Genomic DNA, 23,542 nt, shown 5'->3' with positions numbered 1-23,542 from the left:
AACAGATGTTTCAGTGTTTCTCTAGCTTTTTATCTTTGATTGCACATAGACATTTTTCATTCGATATTGAAAGGTCCCTTTGATAGGATGCTTTGTGTCAAAGTTGGTCAACTTATGTTCCGCATTTATTTCATAGATAAAGTTATGTTGAAGTTACTCAAAAAGTTTTAAAATGTTGTATTCACTTGTTGTCAAAGTTACACTAAAATATGAACATTGTTTAATCACTTGATAGTCAGACTGAAGTTACACTAAATTTTATCCTATCTAAATATATGTATTGAGATTTAGACTTAAGTTTATATCCAGCATTAAGGACTTGATGTTTTTGATTACATTCAAGACTGATTTTCTTTTTAATTGTTATAGTTTTCTTTAAGTATATAAATCCTGAAAATTTGATAGAGTTGAATGATCACAGTTCCAATATATGGTCTAAGGACAGGAAGAGCAATGGAAGGTAGAGTTCTTTGCTCTATGGAGCAGCTGTATTTAGAACCTCACTCCATATTATAGTGCTCTGGCCACAGAAATGCTGGGGAAAATAACACTTGGTGTCCTGGATGCCACAGTCAACCAAGAGTATGATAGTTGATATGGAGAAAGTGCCACCTCAAAGAAAATGGTAGGATGTTGCTATGATAAAACTTGTATAAAATTGGTTGTCTTAATTGTACAGGTGTTTGTTGTAGTCATATTAGGCACCATTTAAACCATTCAATTATCAGGTACATGTCAGTTTCACAATAGTTTATGACTACGATAATTATCAGGTACATGTCTGTTTCACAGTAGTTTATGACTGATAATTATCAGGTACATGTCTGTTTCACAGTAGTTTATGACTATGATAATTATCAGGTACATGTCTGTTTCACAGTAGTTTATAACTGATAATTGTCAGGTACATGTCTGTTTCACAATAGTTTATGACTATGATAATTATCAGGTACACATTGGTTTCAGAATAGTTTATGAATATGATAATTTATGAATATGATAATTATCAGGTACACATCGGTTTCAGAATAGTTTATGAATATGATAATTTATGAATATGATAATTATCAGGTACATGTCAGTTTCACAAAAGTTTATGAATATGATAAGTATCAGATACATGTCTGTTTTACAAAAGTTTATGAATATGATACTTATCAGGTACATATCTGTTTCACAATGCTTTATGAATATGATAATTATCAGGTACATGTGTTTCATTCAGTTTCATTTCTGCTGAGTTACTTTAGAGGGACTTTAGAGATTGAAATCATAGAAATTCAAGAATACATATTTCAAGCCATTATTGATTCTGAAATATAAGAAATGAGTAAAGACAACTTGTCTGGTCCTTTTATGTGTATGTGTGTCATATAAAGAACATTACTGTGACAGACACCATCTAATTATTAAAATGAAAAATCGTAACTATGGTGCAAAGACATTTTTGTAAATCTAGAAAGGAAAAATATTGTAGGTTATCTGATTATTTCATTGCATGAAAAAATAAAACTCTAGAACGTTAATATTTCTGTTGAAACTTGTATGCGCTAGGTATATCAGTGAAAGTGGCATAATGTGCTGTACATCTTCTGCCATCCCTTCACATAATGCTATGTCTGTACATCCTGTCATGCCACCCTATCACATTGTGCCAAGGCTGTGAATCTCCTGCCATCCCTTCCCATTATGCCATGTATATGTCTCCTGCCATCACTTCACATTATGCCATGTTTGTGTATCTCCTGCCATCCCTTCATGTCATGCCATGTTTGTGCATGTCATGCCATCCCATCACATTATGCCATGTCTGTGCAGGTCATGCTATCCCAATATATTAGGCCATGTTTGTGCATGTCATGCCATCCCTTCACACTATGCCATGTCTGTGTAGGATATGCTATCCCAATATATTATGCCATGTTTGTGCATGTCATGCCATTCCATCACATTATGCCATGTCTGTGCAGGTCATGCTATCCCAATATATTATGCCATGTTTGTGCATGTCATACCATCCCTTCACATTATGCCATGTCTGTACATGTCCTGCCATCCCATCCCATTATGCCATGTCTGTGATGAATTTTGTTTCTGCTCAATAACGTTTTGAATTACTTGATGGGATGATAAAAAAGTTTGGTATGATGGTTTACATTAGCAAGATGTAGTTTGATTTTTATCTGGCAAAAGTTGATACAGTTATTGCCCCTCTTTCATGTAGGACTTTTCCATTCAATTTAATTTCTGCTGAGATCATTTTGATGTTCTTCATAGATTGAAGTCATAATTGGTATGTTGATTTACATTAGGATTACATTGGACCAGTCTGATTTTCACCATGTTCTGACAAAACATTCCCAAGTTGTGGTTTGTGTGTTTGACTTTGAATTTTGCCTTTAAATTTACACTTGGTAGCTTTTTAAGGACATTATGGATTGCAGTCAAATTGGGTATGATGCTTTATGTTAGGAAGAGCCAGGGCCAGCTTACCTGTCACCATTTTATGCTAAAGGTGAACAAAGCTATGGTCCCTGTTTGACTTTTAACTTTAACCTTAAATTTACACCTGGCAACTTTTGAAGCACTTTATGGATTGCAAAGTGGTTATGATGCTTTACATTAATACCCAAGACAAACTTAATTTTCGCTATTTCCTTTTTTATGAAGGTGAACACAGTTATGGCCCCTCTTTGAATTAGAACTTTGCTCCTCAAGTTCCACTCACAAAAATTTTAAAGCACTAATTAGTTGAAACAAACTTTGGTATGAGGCTTTATATAACAGAGTTATGTCTATGTATCAGAACTTTGCCTTTCAACTTTGCTCAGTAACATATGGAAGCAGTTGATTAATTTAAGCTAAAGTTGGTATGAGGCCTAATTAAAAAACCATGTCATGTCTGAGGTTTACTGTTTTACAGCAAAAGGTCAAGGTCCCTGTTGACTTTGAACTTTGCCCTTTAATTGCACCATAGTTCATGGTTTCTGATGGCTATATATTTTCTTTGTTTCTTCTTTTGGTTTTCAATTTTGGAATCCTACAAATGATTGTATTTTCATGTCTATAATTCTGAAAGTTATGCCGAAACAGGTTGATAATGTAATTGTCAGTGGCAACAAGTCATATGGAGAGTCATGATGTTAGTCATGTCATTTTCTCATTGTATATTGTGGATTATACTGCTGGACATTTTTTTTTTGTCATCTTACCAAGCAGAAAGAATGTTACATTCCACCAATCAGGAAGAGTGTTACATTCAGAGATGTATTATAACTTGTTTTGACATGTTTTGGATTGCCAGTTTGAATTTCATAACAATAACATCCAACTTACAAAACATGTAAGAGAGAAGTAACAGTTGAAGTTAAATAAAAAAGATGTATGGAGTCACTACTTTGTCTCTGAATTATCAATTGAGAATAAAATAACCGAATACAATTTCAGATAAAGTCAATTTATTGTTTATTTTACTTACCCAAAATAGAAGTGTAATTATGTCATACAGGCCCCGAGTGGCCGAGTGGTCTAAAGCGCTCTCCGTTACGGATCACTGCCATCTCACCTCTGTCTGCGTAGGTTCGAGTCTCGGATTCGGCCAATGTGGGTATGTGAGAAAGCTTGCCAGTAGCTTCTCGAGGGTCGGTGGTTCTTTCCGGCGTTTTCCCGGGTTCTTCCTCCACCATTAATACTGGCCGCCATGTATAGCCTATCGTGTGCTGAAAAATGGCGTTAAACCCTATAACAACAACAACAACATGTCATACAGGAGTTTTCAGTAAAATATCAGAAGCAATTATATACTGTGTGAAATCAGTGAAAGTAAACATTTTAAATTTCTTCTTTTTTGTCTTATTTTATACTAAAATATTCCTCTTAATTGAATTACCACTTCCTCTTTCATTTCTTGGTATGCTGGTATTTATAGGAAGACACTGTAGCTTAGTTGGTAGCATTCAGACTTGCAATCCAAGGGCCAACGGCCATGGTTTGATACCAGCCCAGTTTAATCCAGGTCTGTTGGCTGTGTGCCATTTTGAAATGGTACTGACTGGTAGCTCACATTTATTCAGTATGGTATTTCCAATAATATGTTTAAAGATAACACACTCCAAAGGCAGAAGTAGGCATTTAAGTAACCAACAAGTGTGTTATAAAACCATGCACTTAAAACAAAGAAAACCCCATAGAATCCACAATGATACAATCTCTTGATTCTGCCAAAGTATAACCAGGAATGAAATTTAATTTCAATAGATACTAATCTTAATTGTCAATGTACATGATAGATTTCTGTTTAAATAAGTATAAGCAAACTGTGCTCAATAAATACATGAATGAAATATTAACATAAACAAGTTAAACCTTAAACAAGAAAGTGAATTTTAAAATAAGGAAAAGAAAAGTAAAAAAAAATATTTATTGAGCTAAAGTGTCAAATTTTTGTTTGTGAAATGAATGAAACAAATAAAATAGTAACATTTTTAAGATGCTCTGTGTTATTTATTTCATTTTCCTCTCATGCTCATGATCTTATTTATTTTCTCATTATACAGGTGGCTGTTGACAGAAGTAGGTGTACAGCCAGCTTTTGAACACATGTTGGAGTTAGAGTACAGTATACAGATGGCTGTTGACACACGTCGGTGTACAGCCAGCTTTTGAACACAGTGTTGGAGTTAGAGTACAGTATACAGATGGCTGTTGACACACGTCGGTGTACAGCCAGCTTTTGAACACAGTGTTGGAGTTAGAGTACAGTATACAGATGGCTGTTGACATAAGAAGGTGTACAGCCAGCTTTGAACATAGTTTTACTGTTCGTGTTTACAGATGGCTGTTGACAGAACTAGCTGTAAAGCCAGCTTTGATCATAGTGTTTGTTGTTGTTGTTGTTGTAGGGTATAACGCCATTTTCAGCACAAGATAGGCTATACATGGTGGCCAGTATAATTGGTGGAGGAAGAACCCATGAAAACCACGGGAAGAACCACCGAACCATGAGAAGCTATTGACAGGCTTTCTCATGTATCCACGTTAGCCGAGCCTCGAACCCACGCAGACAGAGGTGAGATGGTAGTGATCCGGAACGGTGAGCGCTTTAGACCCCTCGGCCACTCGGGGCCCCTCAGAGTGTTTGAGTTAGAGTTAGCTGTTGACAGAAGTAGGTGTAAAGCCATATTTTGAGCACAGTGTTACAGTATACTGATGGCTGTTAACATAACCTAAGGTGTAAATCCAGCTTTGAACATAGTGTTAGAGTTAGAGTTGGCTGTTGACAGAAGTAGGTGTACAGCCACCTTTGAACACATTGTTAGAGTTAGAGCTGACTGTTGACAGAACTAGATGTACAGCTTTAAAGTAGTGTACAAATGACTGTAGACAGAAGCTGGTGTAGAGCCAGCTCTTTAAAAAGGTCTAGTAGTTACAGAATGGTCCTATCTTGAATTGTTAAATTATACGAGTGGTTGCTTCTGGATGTGCAATTTGCACTCTAGGTAGAAGTTGATAATTATGGCCCAAATATTTACCTCAGTCGAGGGTTTAAATTTGCATTTGATAGTAAGTTCTTAGGAACTGTTCATGCTAGAATCATGAAACTGATCTCGCTTAGTACCACACCCTTACAAGAAAAGAAGCTCACTATGACCTTATTTCATCTTTTTGGGGCTTTTTGTGATTAACTTATGACTGTAGAGGATTTATGCATGCCATATGCATTGTTTCCTTTGCAGAATCTGTAAACTTCTGGAGTGGATTCATCTTTATACAGTTCACACCATTATTACAAATGGGGGTCTATTTTACTTTTATTTCATTATTCTTGAGTTCTGAATATGTTAGAATATTTAAATTTAATAATTGTGTATCTGATAGTACTGTGCCAATATAACCAAGAAAGAAAAAATAATTGCTTTGGCATACTTTATTTGCAAGCTAATTAATGTTTACCTTGACATATATTCTAATTATGGTAATGATTACAAGGGCTGTTGCAAAGGTGGGCTATGTAACCATTGATTACACTGATGATAATTAATGTTTACAATAGCCATTTCAGGGGTCAATAGCTGTTAGAGAGGTAAGCTACACATGTATATAAATGTTTAATACAGTCTGGTTAGCTAGGAATCCCATATCTTTGTGGAAGAAAAACAGCTTTTGAAGAGTGATTTGTAAATCACATACGTTTTTATATTGCTGTAAGAAATATTAGCAAAAGACAGTAAAACGTAAAAGATAATAAATTTGTTACAAGTAAAAAAACAGATTTTTGTTTAAATCATTTATTTTTGTTTTTAATTTAAGGTAATGGTATCAAATATGTCAAGAAAAATGATGCAGTGATACAGGAGTAAACAATTTTGCAAGGTGATAAAATAAGTTTGTATTTCTCTCCAGTGTACACTACATGTTGAAATTTGGTCTTCATGGCTTGTGGATTCAAGTTTTAATATCAGTGATATTCTTGCTCTAATGATTTTAATCACAACTGTCCTAGAACAATCGCCACCAAAAGATAGGAGAATGATCTTCAAGGATGGACTATTGCATGAAATCACTAGTTTGATTCATCAGTATTTTGCGTACAAGGACCCTTGAAAAAATAGTTGTGGTTTAATAGAAGTGACCATTGAGTCTTTCTCATTTAAAAATTAAGAGACTATTACAGTTGCTGAATGTAAGTTTTGTATTTTGTGTTTCAGATTTGTAGAGGAAAAGCAAATAATAAAGGTAACATAAATTGTGAACTAAATATTCATGTTAATAACATTTGCTTAAATAAAAACCAGAGAGGACTTTCAAATTTAACTGTTAGCATGCCTTTACCAAAAAGCCACTTTTTGGTCTGCCCATAGGTCGCCATTGAAAATAAGATTGACTGTATTTATTAAAAGGATCTATAATTATATTTAAAAATTACTTCTGTGAATTCACATTTATTTATAGATTTCCATTTTTCTGGCCACATTGCAAAGTGATTCTGGCTTATGGATTAATGTTGCCAGTGTCTCCATTTTCCTGTTGGTCAATCATTCATCAATACTAGGGCTAAGGCTTGCATCCGAGTCAAATTTTAGACACAGTTTCTCTTCATGGTGGGAAGAGTTGGTATTTGGATGTGTCATATGAAATACTAAAATTTTCAGAGACTCTGACATATTTCATGGTCCAGGGACTTTGGTTAACCTTTGCATTTTACTAATTTTCTCCAGCATTATTTCTTGTGGAGTGGCAAATCTTGGTCTGTAATTATTTCATGATGAGATTTTCTACATATGCAAGTAACTGTTTATGCCACAGTGACCTATATTTCATGGCTCAGTGATTTGTGCTTATCTTTGTTGTGTTAAATTCAGTTCATCTAGTTTATGGTTTGTGTTGGTGTCATTTTTCTGTCACCATAGCTAGAATCACACAAGCTGATATTTAGTTGTGTCAGTTCATGGTTCAGGGCAGTCACACAAGTTCATGTATGCATTGCTCTTGGGACCCAAAGTAACTCATTTACTGAGCTTGAGGAGGTACTGAACAATGACCTGGAGGATATGACGGACTTCATCAAGAAATGGCATCTACAGCCATGCGCATCAAAGACAGCCTCCAGTGTCTTCCACCTTAAAAATGCAAATGCGATGTGAACCATGACTTTTCCATCCTCCTCAATAGGCAGGAAATAAAACACGACCCAACATAAAAAATCTTGATGTGACTCTGGACAGATCACTGACATTCTACAACCACATGAAGAAAACTGCAGTAAAACTTGGCACTTGAAACAACCTACTCTGCAAACTAGCTGGCTCAGCCTAGGGTACCAGTGCTCAGAGATACTCAAGATATCAGCATTGGCCCTCTGTATTGCACTCTTTTCTGGGCTCAATCGTACCACACCAAGTTTTTGATGTCGAGCTCAACACAACAATATGCATAATCTCTAGAACACTATGTCCTACTCCTTTACCATGGCTGCTGGTACTCAGCAACATTCCTCCTCCACTTCTGCATCACCAGGAAACAACCACAAAAGTGTTGGCTATAGTCCATGCCAATGCGAAACTTCTACTATACATGGAATCACTGCACATCCAGCAGTCTGCTTGACTTCGAGATGCCCAATCTGGTTAGGTTCATTGCCAGAGGATATGACATCTATTTCATTATGGAGGGTCGAGTGGTCTTCAACAGATTTTGTAAACCACTCCCTCATAGCTGAGCCACCTGTCTGTCCACCTGTCTTCAACCTTCCACGTCATCCGTGGACCATGCTAAACAGCTTTCAGACAGGACAGGGTTGTTGTGCAGTCAACCTTGTCCGATGGGACGAGGCCACTGACTCTTTCTGTTGCTGTCTACAAACCATGTCACACATTGTGAACAACTGACCACTGACAAAGTTCCCCAGTGGACTGCAGGCTCTGCACCTTGCAGATGATGACACTGTTAAATGGATGAGCATGCACTGCATGCAATAATATATATGGTTTAGAGGAACCCTGAATTAACACTGACTGATACACCATGGATAAAAATGAATTTATTGTATTCATGATTTCTTATAGTAGATATTTTATACCAAAGTTCATGAATGAAAGATCAAGGAACCATGACACATCAATTGAAAAAGATACATCGTGTTCACTATTCATGCATTAAGTTTTGATGATTGTTATATATGCTAAAAATAATTGATATTATTAATAAATAAATATATAGTAACTGATGCTTATATATTTTGCATGTGAACTATTTGCTTTGCTTATTCAGTGACCACAGATCAGTACAGTTTCTCTCCTGTGCTATAAAATGTAGCTGGCATTGTTGTTGATTTGTTAATCCAATCAATGTGGTTTCTAATACAAATTTGTTCACCTAAAAATGTGAGCAGTGTAGACACTATCCATAGATGAAATTATGTGCCAGAAGTGTTGAGTAAACTCAGTCAGTTTGGAACATATTATCTACAAGAATGTAGAGATTTTAAAATTGTCTTTAAGTGATAGTCACATTTGGAGATGGATTAGCAGACTAAAGTGTGAAAGAAATATTTGTCAATACACCTTTAAGGGTTCTAATTCTTTTTGTACAAAGTCATTGAAATTCATAACCTGCTTGATTTATTATTTCAGTGACCTTTGCTAAGGAAGAAGCTCCACTGATCATTTCAAGGGAACTCGGCTACCCAAAATAGAAACTATAAATGGGAATGATGGAGAGGTAAATGGTTTTCATCTAACTAGAAAATTATTTTAGATTAAATTTTTCTTTGAAAATACATCAGCAAGACATAGGCTAGGATACTTTTTACAGCTCCACAGTAACACCATGAAAGCATTTATACTGATCCTGTCTCAAATTCAATTATCCAGGTGAAAGTACCCTATACCCTTTTATATTTTCTTTGAATTCTTTGTTAAGCACAAATGGGATTCCAACCCAAGTTTTATTAGACACATCTAACACAGAACAGTTAGTAACTTAGAACACTTACCACTGAAAATTGTCATTGGTTCAATTAATGTGTGTGTTAGTTTTTAGTATCTTATCAGTAAAATTGTTGATCATGGAGTAGTGGATTAATGTTAATTTTGAGCCCAGCCAATATATTTCTTTTTTTTTGTACAGGTGTGATGATTAAACAGAATAATGAAAGACTTGCTTGGAAAAGATGACAAAGCATTTGATCATTTTTTTTAAAACAAAGAATATAAATGATTCCAGTTTTCACATTGATAAATAGTGTTGTTTAAATGTTGTACTTACCACTGAATCACAACACATCATGTTTATTAGACAGATGATAGACCATTTAAATTTAATTGTAATACGTACAACAAAATCACCACACAGCATGTATAAAGATCATTGACAATCATTTTAGACACATTCCTTGATTAGTTGTTTATCACAATATACAACAGTCAAAGTTTTTGTAGATAATTTGGTGTTAATAATAATTTCAAGAATTCAAGGTTTCCTGGTATGTTATTTTACATGCAAAATTTATACAATATATCCAACTGATTAAAATGGATGCTTGATGCATTGAGAATAATTGATGCCTGTGCTTCAAAATTAAACCAACTTCCAACAACACAATAATGTAGCCATAATTTTAAGCTTGTTTTAAAACATTTAAGTAAATTTAAGCATGTGCTTAAGCTTTTTAGTAACTCCATACTTGTGTTTAAGCTTTTAAGTAATTTTAGGCTTGTGTTTAAGCTTTTAAGTAATTTTAAATAATTTTATGCCTTTGCAAATAATAAAGATTAAATGGACACATGTCTAAACCTTGCTCCTACTCTTTGCTTAGGCTTTTTCTTCTCCAGAACCTTTCAGTGTCAATAGAACAGTGTTCCATTTCAAAAATAATTTTGTTTGCACTTCTTTGCATAGTTTTGTTTTTACCAAAACCGTATTAACTTTATTGCAGAAAAATAACTCGACACATACAAATGAATTAGGTATACATTTGTATGCATATATAGATGACCTGAATAGAATTTTAAGTGGCTGAAGTTGCTTGTCAGTTGTTGTAAAAATAAATTTTTGAACATAAATTTTTCATCTGTGGTTAGGGGTGTGCAAAAATCGCTAGCTGGACAAAAACCCCTTGACATATACAAGTGAGAAATTCATAGTCCAATTTGTAATTTTATTTAGATGCCAAGTTTTTGAATACATGTTTGAACTTATTTATCTAAACCTTTTCTGGCTGCAATGGGGATGCACATGTTGTACAAACACAAATCTAGTTACTCTAATATTATAGGATGGCTGGGTGATTATTTTCATTTTCTTAATATTTTATTCATCTTTGACTTATTTTGGCTGTGATGGTGATATACGTTATACTAACAGAAAACCTATTTACTATGATATTATATGATTCATACCCCTCCATCCTTAGCAGAAAACAACCCTGTTATTTTAGTTAATCCATGCAAGTCATATAATTTTATGTTTGTGGTTCTTTAGAACAATTTAGGCACAATATACCTTGGAGACCTGTGGTGAAGTTGGGTGGGTGTTTAATGTGCTATTTTCTTAATATCTGGGAAACTGTTACATTTAGATATTGTCATTTTAGTCACAAAGAAATGCTGAGAGATGGGTACTCATCAATAAATTGTATTTTTGTATGATGCATATCACCTATTAGTTAAATTTTATGCCATGAGTGCATGCTTTTTGTAAAAACTTGCAACACTAATGGGCACTAAAATATTTTATGTGTAGTTGTTAGATACAATACATTTTCTAATGAAAATTGGAGGTTTGCTTTAGAACTAAACATTTAAATAAAATGAAATATTGACTTTGAACATAGTATTTCTACGTACCCAGAATATTCTATGGAGGGTTTTCATATGTACGTACATTGGTCTATGGAGGTTGTTTTTATCTACCCACAATATTCTATGTTTTCTGATGTACCCACAGTATTCTGTAGAGTTTATGTACCCACAGTATTCTATGGAGGGTATTTTTATGTACCAAAATTATTCAGTGGAGGTTGTTTCTATGTACCAACAGTATTCTATGGGGGTATTTTTATGTACCCACTGTATTCTGTTGAGGGTTTTCATATGCACCAAAAGTATTCTATGGAGGCTGTTTTTGTGTACTAAAGTATTCTGTGGGGATATTTTATGTACTCAGAGTATTCAGTAGAAGGTATTTTTTATGTACCCACATTATTCTATGGAGGCTGTTTTTATATACCGACAGTATCATGTGGCTGAAGTTTTTATGTACCTAGTATTAAATGGATGGTGTTTTTATGAACCAAGTATTCTACGGAGTTTTCAAGTAAAGGTGCATAATATTATTCATGTTTTCTTTGGTTAAATAAAAGAGTTTATTAAATTTTTGTACTTAAATTTCAAAAAAGAATTCTGCAGTCATTCCCAAATGTGTACACATACACACATATGTTCCAACACACACACATACAAGTAATACAAATACAAGGAGAGAATCACTTATCCATTACAAACAACAAACAAGATTTACTTTTTTGGAAGGACACAAAGGTTATTGGGTTATTTTGATTATGTTAATTTTGATGGCATCAGCATAAATATAATGAGCAACCTAAACATTCTTCTAAGAAATCAGATTTTCAGCATAATATTTCCTTTTCAAATGGAAGTCACAAAAGGAGAAAAAAATGCATGTGAATATTGTCATAAAAGTTTAGCATTATGTAGAATATCCATTATATTTTTCAAATCTTGCAAAGCACAAAGTAACAGCAGCAGGATGATTTCTCTCTTCAAAAGCATCTTATTGGCAGTTTGAAACAGTTTTAATGTGCAGTTGTATATATTTATTAAGAAAAATAAATTGTTTCTCTTTATTACATTTGTTTTTAAATTCTTTCATGCATGTACTCTTTTCTTTGTTAAGATATTCAACTTGCAGGAAAATTGATTTTCCTTGGATTCTTTACCCAATTAGTAATTAATGTATATAATATTCCTAGTTGGGATGCTTGAAAAACACACATGAACATACAGTCTTAAAAATAAATTGGGATACTTGGAAAACATCGTCTTAATCCAAGGATGGGATGCTTGAAATGTACACATGAAGACACCATATATTAATTCTCGGCTTAGATGCTTGAAACATACACATGAACACAGTCTTAATCTGTCATTCGAATGCTTCAAACATTCTTATGAACAGTCTTCATCCTTGGTTGAGATGTTTAAAACATCCACAAACAGTCTTAATATTAGGTTGGGATGCTTGAAACATATAGATGAAGTCACATACAGTCTTAGTCATTGGTCAGGATGACTGAAAAAGGAAGTCACATAGTCTTAATACTTGATTGGGATATTTGAAACACACATGAACATATAGTTATTAATCCTTGGTTGCAATGCCTAGAACATACACATGAAGTTACACACAGTCTTAATCCTAGATTGGGATACTTGAAACATACATATGAACACAGTCTTAATCCTAGATTGGGATACTTGAAACATGCATATGAACACAGTCTTAATCCTAGATTGAGATACTTGAAACATACTTATTAACACAGTCTTGATCCTAGATTGGGATACTTGAAACATACACATGAACAGAGTCTTAATCCTAGATTGGGATACTTGGAACATAACATAAGAACAGTCTTGATGCTAGGTTGGGATGCTTGATATACACATTATGATACAGTCTTAATTCTTTGAAATGCTTAGAACTTGTACAAGAACACACACACACACAATCCAGAGAACATTTTTGATGTATGCATGAGAACCCAAATACTTTACATTAATTAATGATACTTTATATTGAATCTATAGTAGATTGTCTGAGGTGTCAGCGTGGGAAGATAATTTTAAACATTTCTGTGAAGCTCATGCAGAATGTTTTTTCCATAGGAAAGGCTAGTAGTATCTCATTAAATTATTTTTAGTATTTGCGGGTTTATCCATACTTACATATCTTACCGGGTATCCACTGCATATTCAGCTCAAGGACTGTCATTTAATATTGAATACTGTAAGAGACCAGGGAAGTTAATTAGTTAACTCCTCTTTTTATACAAGGGCAGATGATTTTGCTTATTAGATTTTCCTCACAAAGCAGTGCTTATACTGTACCCCCACGTCATTCTTTTAAACCGTCGCTAAAAATAGACAATTATTTCAATAACTTCTCACTGTTCTCAGACACAACTGAAGAAAATTTGACAAAATTTGACAGAAAGAATCCAGGCATAAAATGATTTTAAATTCATACAAATAATTTCGATCTGCCATCATATATGGCTACAATTACTAATAATAGGGAAATCTTAAAAATGACTTTTCAAAAATGCTAAACAGAATTCAGTAAGATTTGGTTTAAAGCATCTTGATTGTCTCCCTTTGCATAAATGATGCTGATCCATGATTAAACAATGGGAGGTAAACACAATGGGGAAATGACTTCTTTTGAAGCACCTATCATGAGGCTTTGACCAAATTTATCAAAAAGCATCCAGGCATAAAGAACTTTTAGATTTATGTAAATGATACTAATCTGCCATCAAATAAAGACATTGCTAACAAGTATGTATGGTGTTTGGTGTTCAGCATGTCTGAGGAGTGTTATAAAACAAATGGATGCTGAATATTAGTGATGTGAAAAACCATAGATATTCAATAATGTGTTGCATATGAATGAATAGTAACATAGAAGAAATGAGAAGTAAAAGGGATCTTTACCTTGGATATTGTGTCAAAGTTACCATTATCATCATCATCATCATCGGTATCGTTATTATGTCAATAAAAGCTTTATGGATAAAATAAAAAATATTTGAATATAATAGAACTTGTGTTTAATTAATTTGTCTGCAATATATGCATTTACATTTATTATTATCTTAATTCTTTCTTATATTCTTTGTTTCTTTCTTGTTTAAATAATTCTTTAATGACCATAATCATGCAAGATATTAAAATATGCTCTCCAATCATCTTTGGGGCCCCGAGTGGCCGAGTGGTCTAAAGCGCTCTTCGTTACGGATCACTGCCATCTCACCTCTGTCTGCGGCGGTTCGAGTCTAAGATTCAGCCAATGTGGGCATGTGAGAAAGCTTGCCAGTAGCTTCTCGTGGGTCGGTGGTTCTTTCTGGGCTTTTCCGGGTTCTTCCTCCACCATTAATACTGGCCGCCATGTATAGCCTATCGTGTGCTGAAAAATGGCATTAAACCCCACAACAACAACAACAACAACCAATCATCTTTCAAGTCTTTTCACTTTGGATAAAGGCAACTTTTAAATTCTCCAGTAGACGTTTTACCTGTCACTGGAGCATGACAAGTTTGTTACAGTAACCTAATTAATCAAGGAATGGTTGAATTAACCTCCATGTAATGCCTGTGCATGCCAAGTTCCATGAATGTACTTGAAGTAGGGTCCATGCTATCGAAGGTGTAACAAGAAAGGAAAAATTACACCTTTGTTGCAATTAAGGAAAATTGCTCAGGTGTGAATATATGGTCACATTAATGTGGTGCTGGTATGGTCAAACTGATTAAAACGTATCCACATATTGATTTTCAAAAATATTGAAGATGGATAAAAACAAACACTTCTGTTGAAAAAAATTAAGTGTGATTTTATGGCCATATTGACCAAGTGCTGGAATGATTGACTTTTTCTTCTTAAGATGCATCCACATACCAATTTTTATTAGTGTAGGTCACATAGGCTTCAAGACACTGAGGATGTAATGAATGATTGCTGAATATTTGAAAGTCTCTCAAGTTAAACCTAGGTAAAAGTGACCTAGATTTTTGTGACCCAGATACGTTACAACTAAACAATACAGGGTTTAATACACTGAAGCCAGAAGGTGTAATAAATGGAAAGCTACAAATATAAAAGTCGATCAAGAGTAAAAATTATGTCACAATTATATCCTGTTAGTATTTTTGAGTTGCACTTATTGACATGTACCCACATATCAATTTTTCATGAGTGCAGGCACAATTGTTTGCAAGATATTTAGGGTGTAACAAACAAACAGCTGAAAACACAATAGTCAGTCTGCTTTGAATTTGTTTTAGGATGTATGTATTACCATTCTTAAAATGCATATTCATGCTACTTTTAATGTATCTGAAACAGAGTGGTTAGAGTGTCTGCCTCAGATGCAGGAGACCGTGGATTCGAACCCCAGCTGAGTCATACCAAAGACTCATAAAATAATGGTACTAACAGCTGCTTCGCCAGGCGCTAAGCATTAAGAGGCTACTGTAGAGACTGGTCGACCTGGTGTCAGGATAATGTAACTGGATGGGACATGATGCTACATGTCTGGGGCATTATGCCCCAGTGCAAGACGTCACTGTAAACTGCCACACTGCAGACATCATAATGATATGAATGAAAAATTGTTCAAGCGAAGTTTAAAAAATCCAAATCCTAATCCATTTCTGAAATGTGTATTCATGCTAATTGTAATGTATTTGAAATAGAGTCCAAGATGTGCAGTGTGATAAAATCAAAGACTTAATTTTCCTCGTTAATAATACTACTAATGATCTCATTCATGAGGAAACATGAATCACTTTACTATATAGTCAATACATTTATAATAGCAAGGAGATGGAAGTCCTGAGCACCTAGACAAAGTCCAGGACTGGTTTCTATAACTATAACGTACGAACCATGTATGACACTGTCAAGCTAGTACAGAGAACAGCAGAAATGAGATGATACTGATTACATATCCTGGATATTACTGAGAGTAGAAGGATAGGATCAGGAAGATTTAACTTTTCTTTACTCTGGAACAGATGATGACTAGCATCGTGAGGGATTGGCCATTATCCTGAAGAGTGGAATTGATAAAATGCTTGCTAGAGTGGAAACCAGTCAACAGCAGACTCTCTTCAGTCAGATGGAAAGGAAAACAAGTAAACATCACTGTGTTCCAGTGTTATGCTCCAACAAATGACAGTGATGAAGAAGTTAAAGACATATTATATGAGCGACTGTTAATAATATAAATGACAATGGTGAGAGATTTGTAGAATTTTGCTCCATTAACAATCTGGTCATTGGAGATACTCTGTTTCCACACCTTAAGATCAACAAGCTGATTTGGTGATCACCAAACAGTGGTGACAAAAATCAGATTGACCAATCTGATGGTAAACAATTCACATAGACACTGCCTGCAAGATGTAAAATGTAGCAGAGGAGCAGATGTTAGTAGCAATCAACACCTCATGACAGTACATGTGAAGCTCAAGTTGAGGACAGGCATCAAGACAAAATGCAAAGATATTTCAATATTGTGAAGTACAAAATGTCACTGTGTGAAGACTGCCTTCACCATTGAAGTGAGAAATAGCTTCCAATCCCTACAAGAATTAGAAGATGCATTTTCCCGTAATACAGATAGAATCAGCTCACCATGGGAACAGATTGTATCAGTCTACATCAAGAGTGAAGTCTCTCTGGGTTTCAAAGATAAGCTAAAGCATGGAGTACATCAAGCCTGACACATGGAAAGTAACAGACGAGAGACATGACATAAAGAAGAGACTGGCAGTTGCCATATCAACCAGACTTCAAGAAAGATTCAAACATAAATACAGAGAGACAAACCAGAAAGAGAAGACGCTAGTAAGAGCAGAGAAATGAATGTTCATGGAAAAACGTGCACCAGAAGCTATAAATGCAGCATGTCATGGAGAACAAGGAAGTATATACAGAATCACTCATTCGTGGCAAGTACAGTCGAAGGACAAATTCCTCAGTCAAAGATAAACAAGGACAATTACTAACAACAGAGAAAGAGCAAGAAGCACACTTGACAGAGCATTTCAGAGAAGATCTGAACAGACCACCACCTGAAGAAGAGGCATACATCAAAGAAGTTGAGAAAGACCTTGATATTAACAAACATTGCTCCACTAGAAAAAGAAAAATTCATTGCAGCTATTAGATCTCTCATAAATGGCAAGGCTCCAGGAGATGATGACCTGAATGCTGAAATGTTCAAAACAAATCCAGAACTTGCAGGCTCCATTCTACAGCTACTGTGCACAGAAATTTGGGAAGAACAATGTGTACTCAAGGACTGGACCAAATGAGTTATTGTCAAGATTCCCAAGACAGGAGCACTCACCAACTGTAACAATTGGTGTGGCATCATCCTACTATCGATACCCAGTAAGATCATTGCCAAGGTTATCTTCGTGAATCACAGATGCAGTCGATAAATCTCTATGGAAGAAACAGGCCTGATTTTGAAGTGAAAGGGATGTATAGACCAAATTTTCACTTTGAGAAACGTCATAGAGTGATAAAGACTGCAGTACATTAACACTGTTGATTTTGAAAAGGCTTTTGACAGCATCCACAGAGAAAGCCTTTTGGCATATTCTGAGAGCTTATGCATGTCCCCTACAAATGGTCCAGCTCATCAAGAGATTTTACACCAACTTCACAAGCAGCATGAGACTCTGCAGTTTGTGCTTTGAAGTCAGACAGGGATGCGTAATGTCTATACTACTCTTCAACCTAATAATCGACTGGGTCATTCAAAGTACAAAGGAAGGTGTGTCAGAGGGTATTAGACAATGTTTTCCACATTGGAAGACCTGAACTTGGCAGATTATCTTGCATTGCTTTCCCAAACCCACCACCAAATGCAAGATAAGACACAATGCCTCTGCACCTTTGCAGACATGGTAGGACTGAGAGTAAGCCAGAAGAAGACAGAGGATATGTTATCTCAACACAGACTCATCAACACCAATCAGGATGGATGATGTAGACTTACCAAACACTAACAGTTTTACATACCTGGGCATCATCATCCAACAAAATGGAGGCACCAAGGACAGTATCCAGACCAGACTACAGGGCCAGAAATGTATTCCAAAGTAGGAACTGGAGATCAACAAAGTACTATGGTATCTTATACTCTTGATTATTTGTATTTATCAATATGTGTATCTGTAATGCAAATATAATGTATTATTACAGAGAAAACTTGAATTTAAATTTTGCAGTCGAAGAATACAAAAGTGAGAACTGTTTTCAGTACAATCTTTAAATGAATTATAGTATGAAAAACTAAGATCATGAATTATTTAATATTCTGATGCTCTCTTTTTTCCAGCATAATAAGATATAGACTGAAGAAACAAATTCACAGATCCCCCACACTAGGATTTAGATTAATAATACTAATAAAGTTTATTTTAAATAATATTTTATTTGACAATAACAATAATAAATAATGTCAATAGTAATAATAATAGTAAAGTTATTTTGCAGTAGTAACAACATAAATTACAGAGTAGTCATTATTATATTTTTCATCATCTCTCAGAGGAAAGACAGAAGGAATAGTCCAGCTACTGTAATTTGTATGGGTTGTGTGACAGTAAATATCAATGCATGCCATATGTGCTTTGTGATATAGGTGACTGAATACATTTGTGTATTTCAAACAATAAATTGTCCCTTATCCAGTCATAACAAGTATATTTGCAAGTCTTGTGCATTAAATAATGATATTACAGAATGAAAAATTTAATATATATTTAATATTTGCTTAAAATTGATAATGAAAATTAGTGAAGGACAAGTGGATAAATATAAAAGCATACCGACATCATGAAACGCTACTATAATTAAGAGGATGTCACTGATACATTCAGAATTCCACTGTAATACAACTTACATGTAAATTGTACTGGTACTACTAGTACTGCTGTTATTATTATTATTATTATTATTATTATTATTTACAATAATACAAGTTATCAGACATTAGTTTCATAAAAATGACCAATGTGTGTAGAAACAGTTAAGGACTAAGAACCGAATAATAAATTACATTCTATCATTTAAGCGAAATTTGCCAGTAATGTCACTTTCTCTTTTGTGTGAGAAAACAATTAGTTTCATTTAAAAATATACATATACATGTATTTAAAACTATTTTCTGGTTCCTTGTGGTGCCAAAATATAATTTGAAACCCAGTGTTTAGTCTCAAACATTTTCATTTCAGTTGATAAACATGAAACTTGCCTCTTTCTGCCTTGCTTGTCACAAGAAACAAATCCCTTTGTCTGTTAAAGCAAATTGCCCTAGGGTTGTTAGGCACGCTATTTATTATCAACTGAAGCAAAGTTCCATCAGGGGACAGGAGATGAATATTGTTAGAGCTGTATCCAAGGACACAGATGTTGTCATCCCTGTCCACGCTTATTCCTTCTGGCCATTTGAGGTTGTCAGGATTGTAAGTAAACAGCTTCTTACCATCCATGTTGAAACACAGAAGTGAATCCTTGCTTGACTCAGAGATGTATACTCTTGTTCTACTGCTATCTAAAGCTATGTAGTGCCAGTATGTGGATGGAGAGTCATACTGAAAAATTGACTTTACCTCTCCATCCGTGGTAATTAGACTTAACTGATATCTGTTATTACCTGAGTCACCGATTACAAACACCTTTCCTTTCCCAGCCTTAGCAATTCCATAACAGCTATGGATAGTGGTTATTAAGCTGACTTGACTGATGACATCATTCTTGATTGACAAAACCTGAATTTTCTTATGACTTGGTATGGTTAATGCCACCTCTTGGTCGTCTACCACACATATGTTTGCTGGCTGTCCTTTCAGTTTGTAGCTTGCAAGAAATTTATAAGAAGGGTTCAGTAGGATACACTGTTCATTGTAAAAATCAGCCAGCATTACCTTGTCACCAGGCAGAAATGTAGTACCAGTATAATATAGTTCCTTATCACCAGGGGCAGTTCCTTATCACCAGGGGCTTTAACATCTATTACATCAGTTCTCTCAATCCGGCAGTCTTTTGTTGGCTTCTGTGATGACATTAGCAAAGTGTCTGATACTGTTTTGGACTGTATTCTTCCCATTTCAGAGGAAGAGAGCAACAAAATTGATTCCAGCAGAGGAGCAATTTCCAGTACTACTGTAATTGTATTACTCGTCTCGTAGCTTTCTCTGATCTTTTTGTAATATGGTGGTAGTTGTAACTTGATCTTTTCTGTCATAAGGAACTTTTGTATGTCATTCCCGTACTTGTAGACTGTTTCAAAGAGAAAATGAGAATTTCTCACAGCATGAACTAATGCCAGGCATTGATGATTCTCTTCTTGTTTCTTGATAGCTTCTTCTTTGTAGATTATGCGCCCCTCTGTCATCACTTTTTTCTCTAAGTCGTCTAGTGCTGCATTAAGTTTCTTTCTCATATCTGTAATTTGATCAGTCAGTCTGTTAACTTGGGACTCGAGATCGCTAACACAGGTCTCATTTATCTCCACAAATTTTGTTAAATGACTTTTAATTTTAATCAGCTTTGTTGTGATTTCTTCTGCCTTGATTTCATGCAATAGAGCTGAAAGCTCGTCTTTCAAGTCTGTCACTTGCGTGCATGTCTTATGACTATGGAAATAGCAAAGTGCACAGCATGCAACCCTGTGATATTTGCAGTAGAATTTTATATCCTCTGCTCCATTGTGTCTAGTACAGGTAAAACCTTCTGCACATTTCATCACATTTTCCATGTTACCAGTTAATTCCTCTATCTTGATAATAGTATGATTCTTTAACTGCTTCTGTTTTCTGTGAAATTTCATGCAACCTGCGCATATGGCTTCCTTGCATACTGCACAGAATCCTTCTGCCGGGACAGAGACGCCATCAGAACTACATGCATCACACATGTGATCTACTTCCGATTTCGTTGTTAGGACTGACTGTAAAACTGTATTCACAGGAAATAGAGACGCCCATTCACTTGTCGGTTTATCCCGTGTTGCAGGACCTGCAATTTGTCTACATACCGGGCATTTGATGTAACTCAGTTCCTTGTGTTTTGTAGCCTCCGTTGTAATGAAGGATTGCAGGCAGCTCTGACAGAATGTGTGGGCACAAGGTAGCTGTCTTGCTTGGTTGAATTGCCTCAATCAGATAGGACAGTTTTGTTCATCGTCAGTATGTATTTCAGGGGTCGCCATTACAGTAAAATTTTCATTGCTCTCTTTGTGCAAATCAGGGTCCTGTTTTCTGGAATGATCGTTTACACCACACATTAACTATTTGCTGAACAATATTGTTGTTTTCTTCCTGGGTTTTTGTTAAAACATGTAACTATAGACTGGTATCTTAAGTCGCAAGAATATAGCTGATAGGAAAGTAGGTCAGACACGGTCGACACTGGATGACAGGGACTGGTGGTAGGCCTACATGGACATTAAACTGGAGTATAGTCTGATAATACAAACCCGTTTGTTTTTACCCCCTACCGATTTCATAAACGAAAAGTATAACTAAGATCAGAAATGCAGAGAACTTACTCTGTTCATTCATTGATTTATCATTTGTAATCCGACTGCGACCATTATAGCCCGAACAGTATCATCCTCTGCGCGTTTGATGCTTTAACGGAAGTTCCCATCCTAACAAAACGCCATATTACATGCACTATGGGCAAGTCTATTTTCCTAAAAAGAGAGTAACGTCACTACTCCTGTTCGGATACTCCCGTCAATTACGGTAAGGTTTAGAATTATATCGCTTTGCACACTGTGAAATCTACGTGAAACAAAAAATGTGCAGTTGTGATTGTTTTTCTGTGATGCATTTCACATAAACACGTTCAGTTCTGTATTTTAGGATTTGATGTGCAAATATATCAATTGTCCAACTTTATGTAAGAATCAGGAGCTCCTACAATCTATAGACGCTTAAATGAAAACATGGAAAACAGTCTCCTCAGTTCAACGGGTACTTGTGGACCGATACGGTGCCTGAATAGAGTTTATATTTGATAGGTAATATAGCCGTCTTCCATCGTTGTTTCAGGTTCATTTTCAAGCACCAGTTTCTTATTTTAATCATTAACAGTTGCATATGATTTCTTTTTGATTTTTAAAAATTATATTTATCAGTTTTGTGTTTAATTATGCACTTATTATTTCTTACCCATATTTATTTTGCAACAAGAAATATATATATATATATATATATATATATATATATATATATATATATATATATATATATATATATATATATATATATATATATATATATATATATATAATTTGAGTTTCTTGGATTTGTCAGCTCAATGTTATAATTCACTATTTGCAAAATTTGGTATAGTATTTTTTTTGTTAAATATGAAACATGGTATCTTTAAAATACCTAACACTCCATGTAAGCGATACTACTTTGAGTTTGCTCATTTTGTGACACAGTCCAAACAAACAATTTAAGATAGCATTGGTCCTATAATACCTTTGCATAGGAGTAGCCAATGCAATGTAATGTTAAACAAATCACATATTTAACCTATGAAGACAACCTGTATAATAAATAAAGTAATCATCTGTGATTATTAAGGGCTGGATCTTTCCAAATAAAATCACCGATGACTTAAAAGGGTATGGTGCTATAACACTATCAGAAAGATCAGCTAAGATTGGAAACATGGCTATGCCTTAATTGTCATGAAGAAGAGAAACCACAGCAAAATACACAAGCTATAGTAATTGATGACATTCTCATTAAATAAGAACATATTCATATCTTTAATATTATATGCAAAATTAGCATCATTTTCATTTTTGTTCAATGTTCATACAGAGCTATTAAATTGTAACTAGGAATAATAATTACTTCCGGATGAATGTATTTAATGACAATCCTGCTGATGCATTTAATGTATTATTTTCCTCAAACCAGGATATAGCCTACTTGCATTAAACCCAAAAATAATGAGAGAAGATGGATCTGATGATATGATAATATGCTTGTGACTCATAAAAAAGAGGGACACTGGTTCAACTTAATACATCATGGCTACCCATAGATGTAGAAAATGATGCTCTAGAACAGTCATTGCCCATTAATTATGATCTATTCAATGGAACACATTTTACAAATTTAGAAGTTTTATCAATTCATATAATGTAAACGATGAGATTTAACTTTTGTATCAAGCAATATATAAAGCACTGCCC

General features: G+C 34.7%; 1 protein-coding gene across 1 annotated transcript; it reads right to left on the bottom strand.

Moving 5' to 3' along the window:
* Positions 1 to 19,544: 19,544 nt before the first annotated feature.
* Positions 19,545 to 21,238, bottom strand: LOC149784020 (uncharacterized). Its single transcript, XM_089932933.1, has 2 exons — positions 20,500 to 21,238; positions 19,545 to 20,308 (listed from the first exon to the last, which is right to left on the bottom strand). Exons 1-2 carry the CDS (start codon positions 21,236 to 21,238, stop codon positions 19,545 to 19,547), a joined length of 1,503 nt encoding a protein of 500 aa, XP_089789059.1.
* Positions 21,239 to 23,542: the final 2,304 nt, after the last annotated feature.

Source organism: Sinohyriopsis cumingii, chromosome 14 (genome assembly GCF_028554795.1).
Source record: "Sinohyriopsis cumingii isolate HCF-2022 chromosome 14, ASM2855479v2, whole genome shotgun sequence".
NCBI lineage: Eukaryota > Metazoa > Mollusca > Bivalvia > Unionida > Unionidae > Sinohyriopsis > Sinohyriopsis cumingii.
Note: the sequence above shows the minus strand (reverse complement) of the source record. Positions and strands in the feature narration are given on the sequence as shown.

Bases quoted from the DNA above. Each gene is read 5' to 3' on its own strand.
- LOC149784020 (XM_089932933.1), bottom strand. From the start codon at position 21,238: ATGTGTGATGCATGTAGTTCTGATGGCGTCTCTGTCCCGGCAGAAGGA. The intron at 20,309-20,499 runs GTAATACAATTA...CCTGGTGATAAG, and splicing joins CAGAGAAAGCTACGAGACGA to GAACTGCCCCTGGTGATAAG.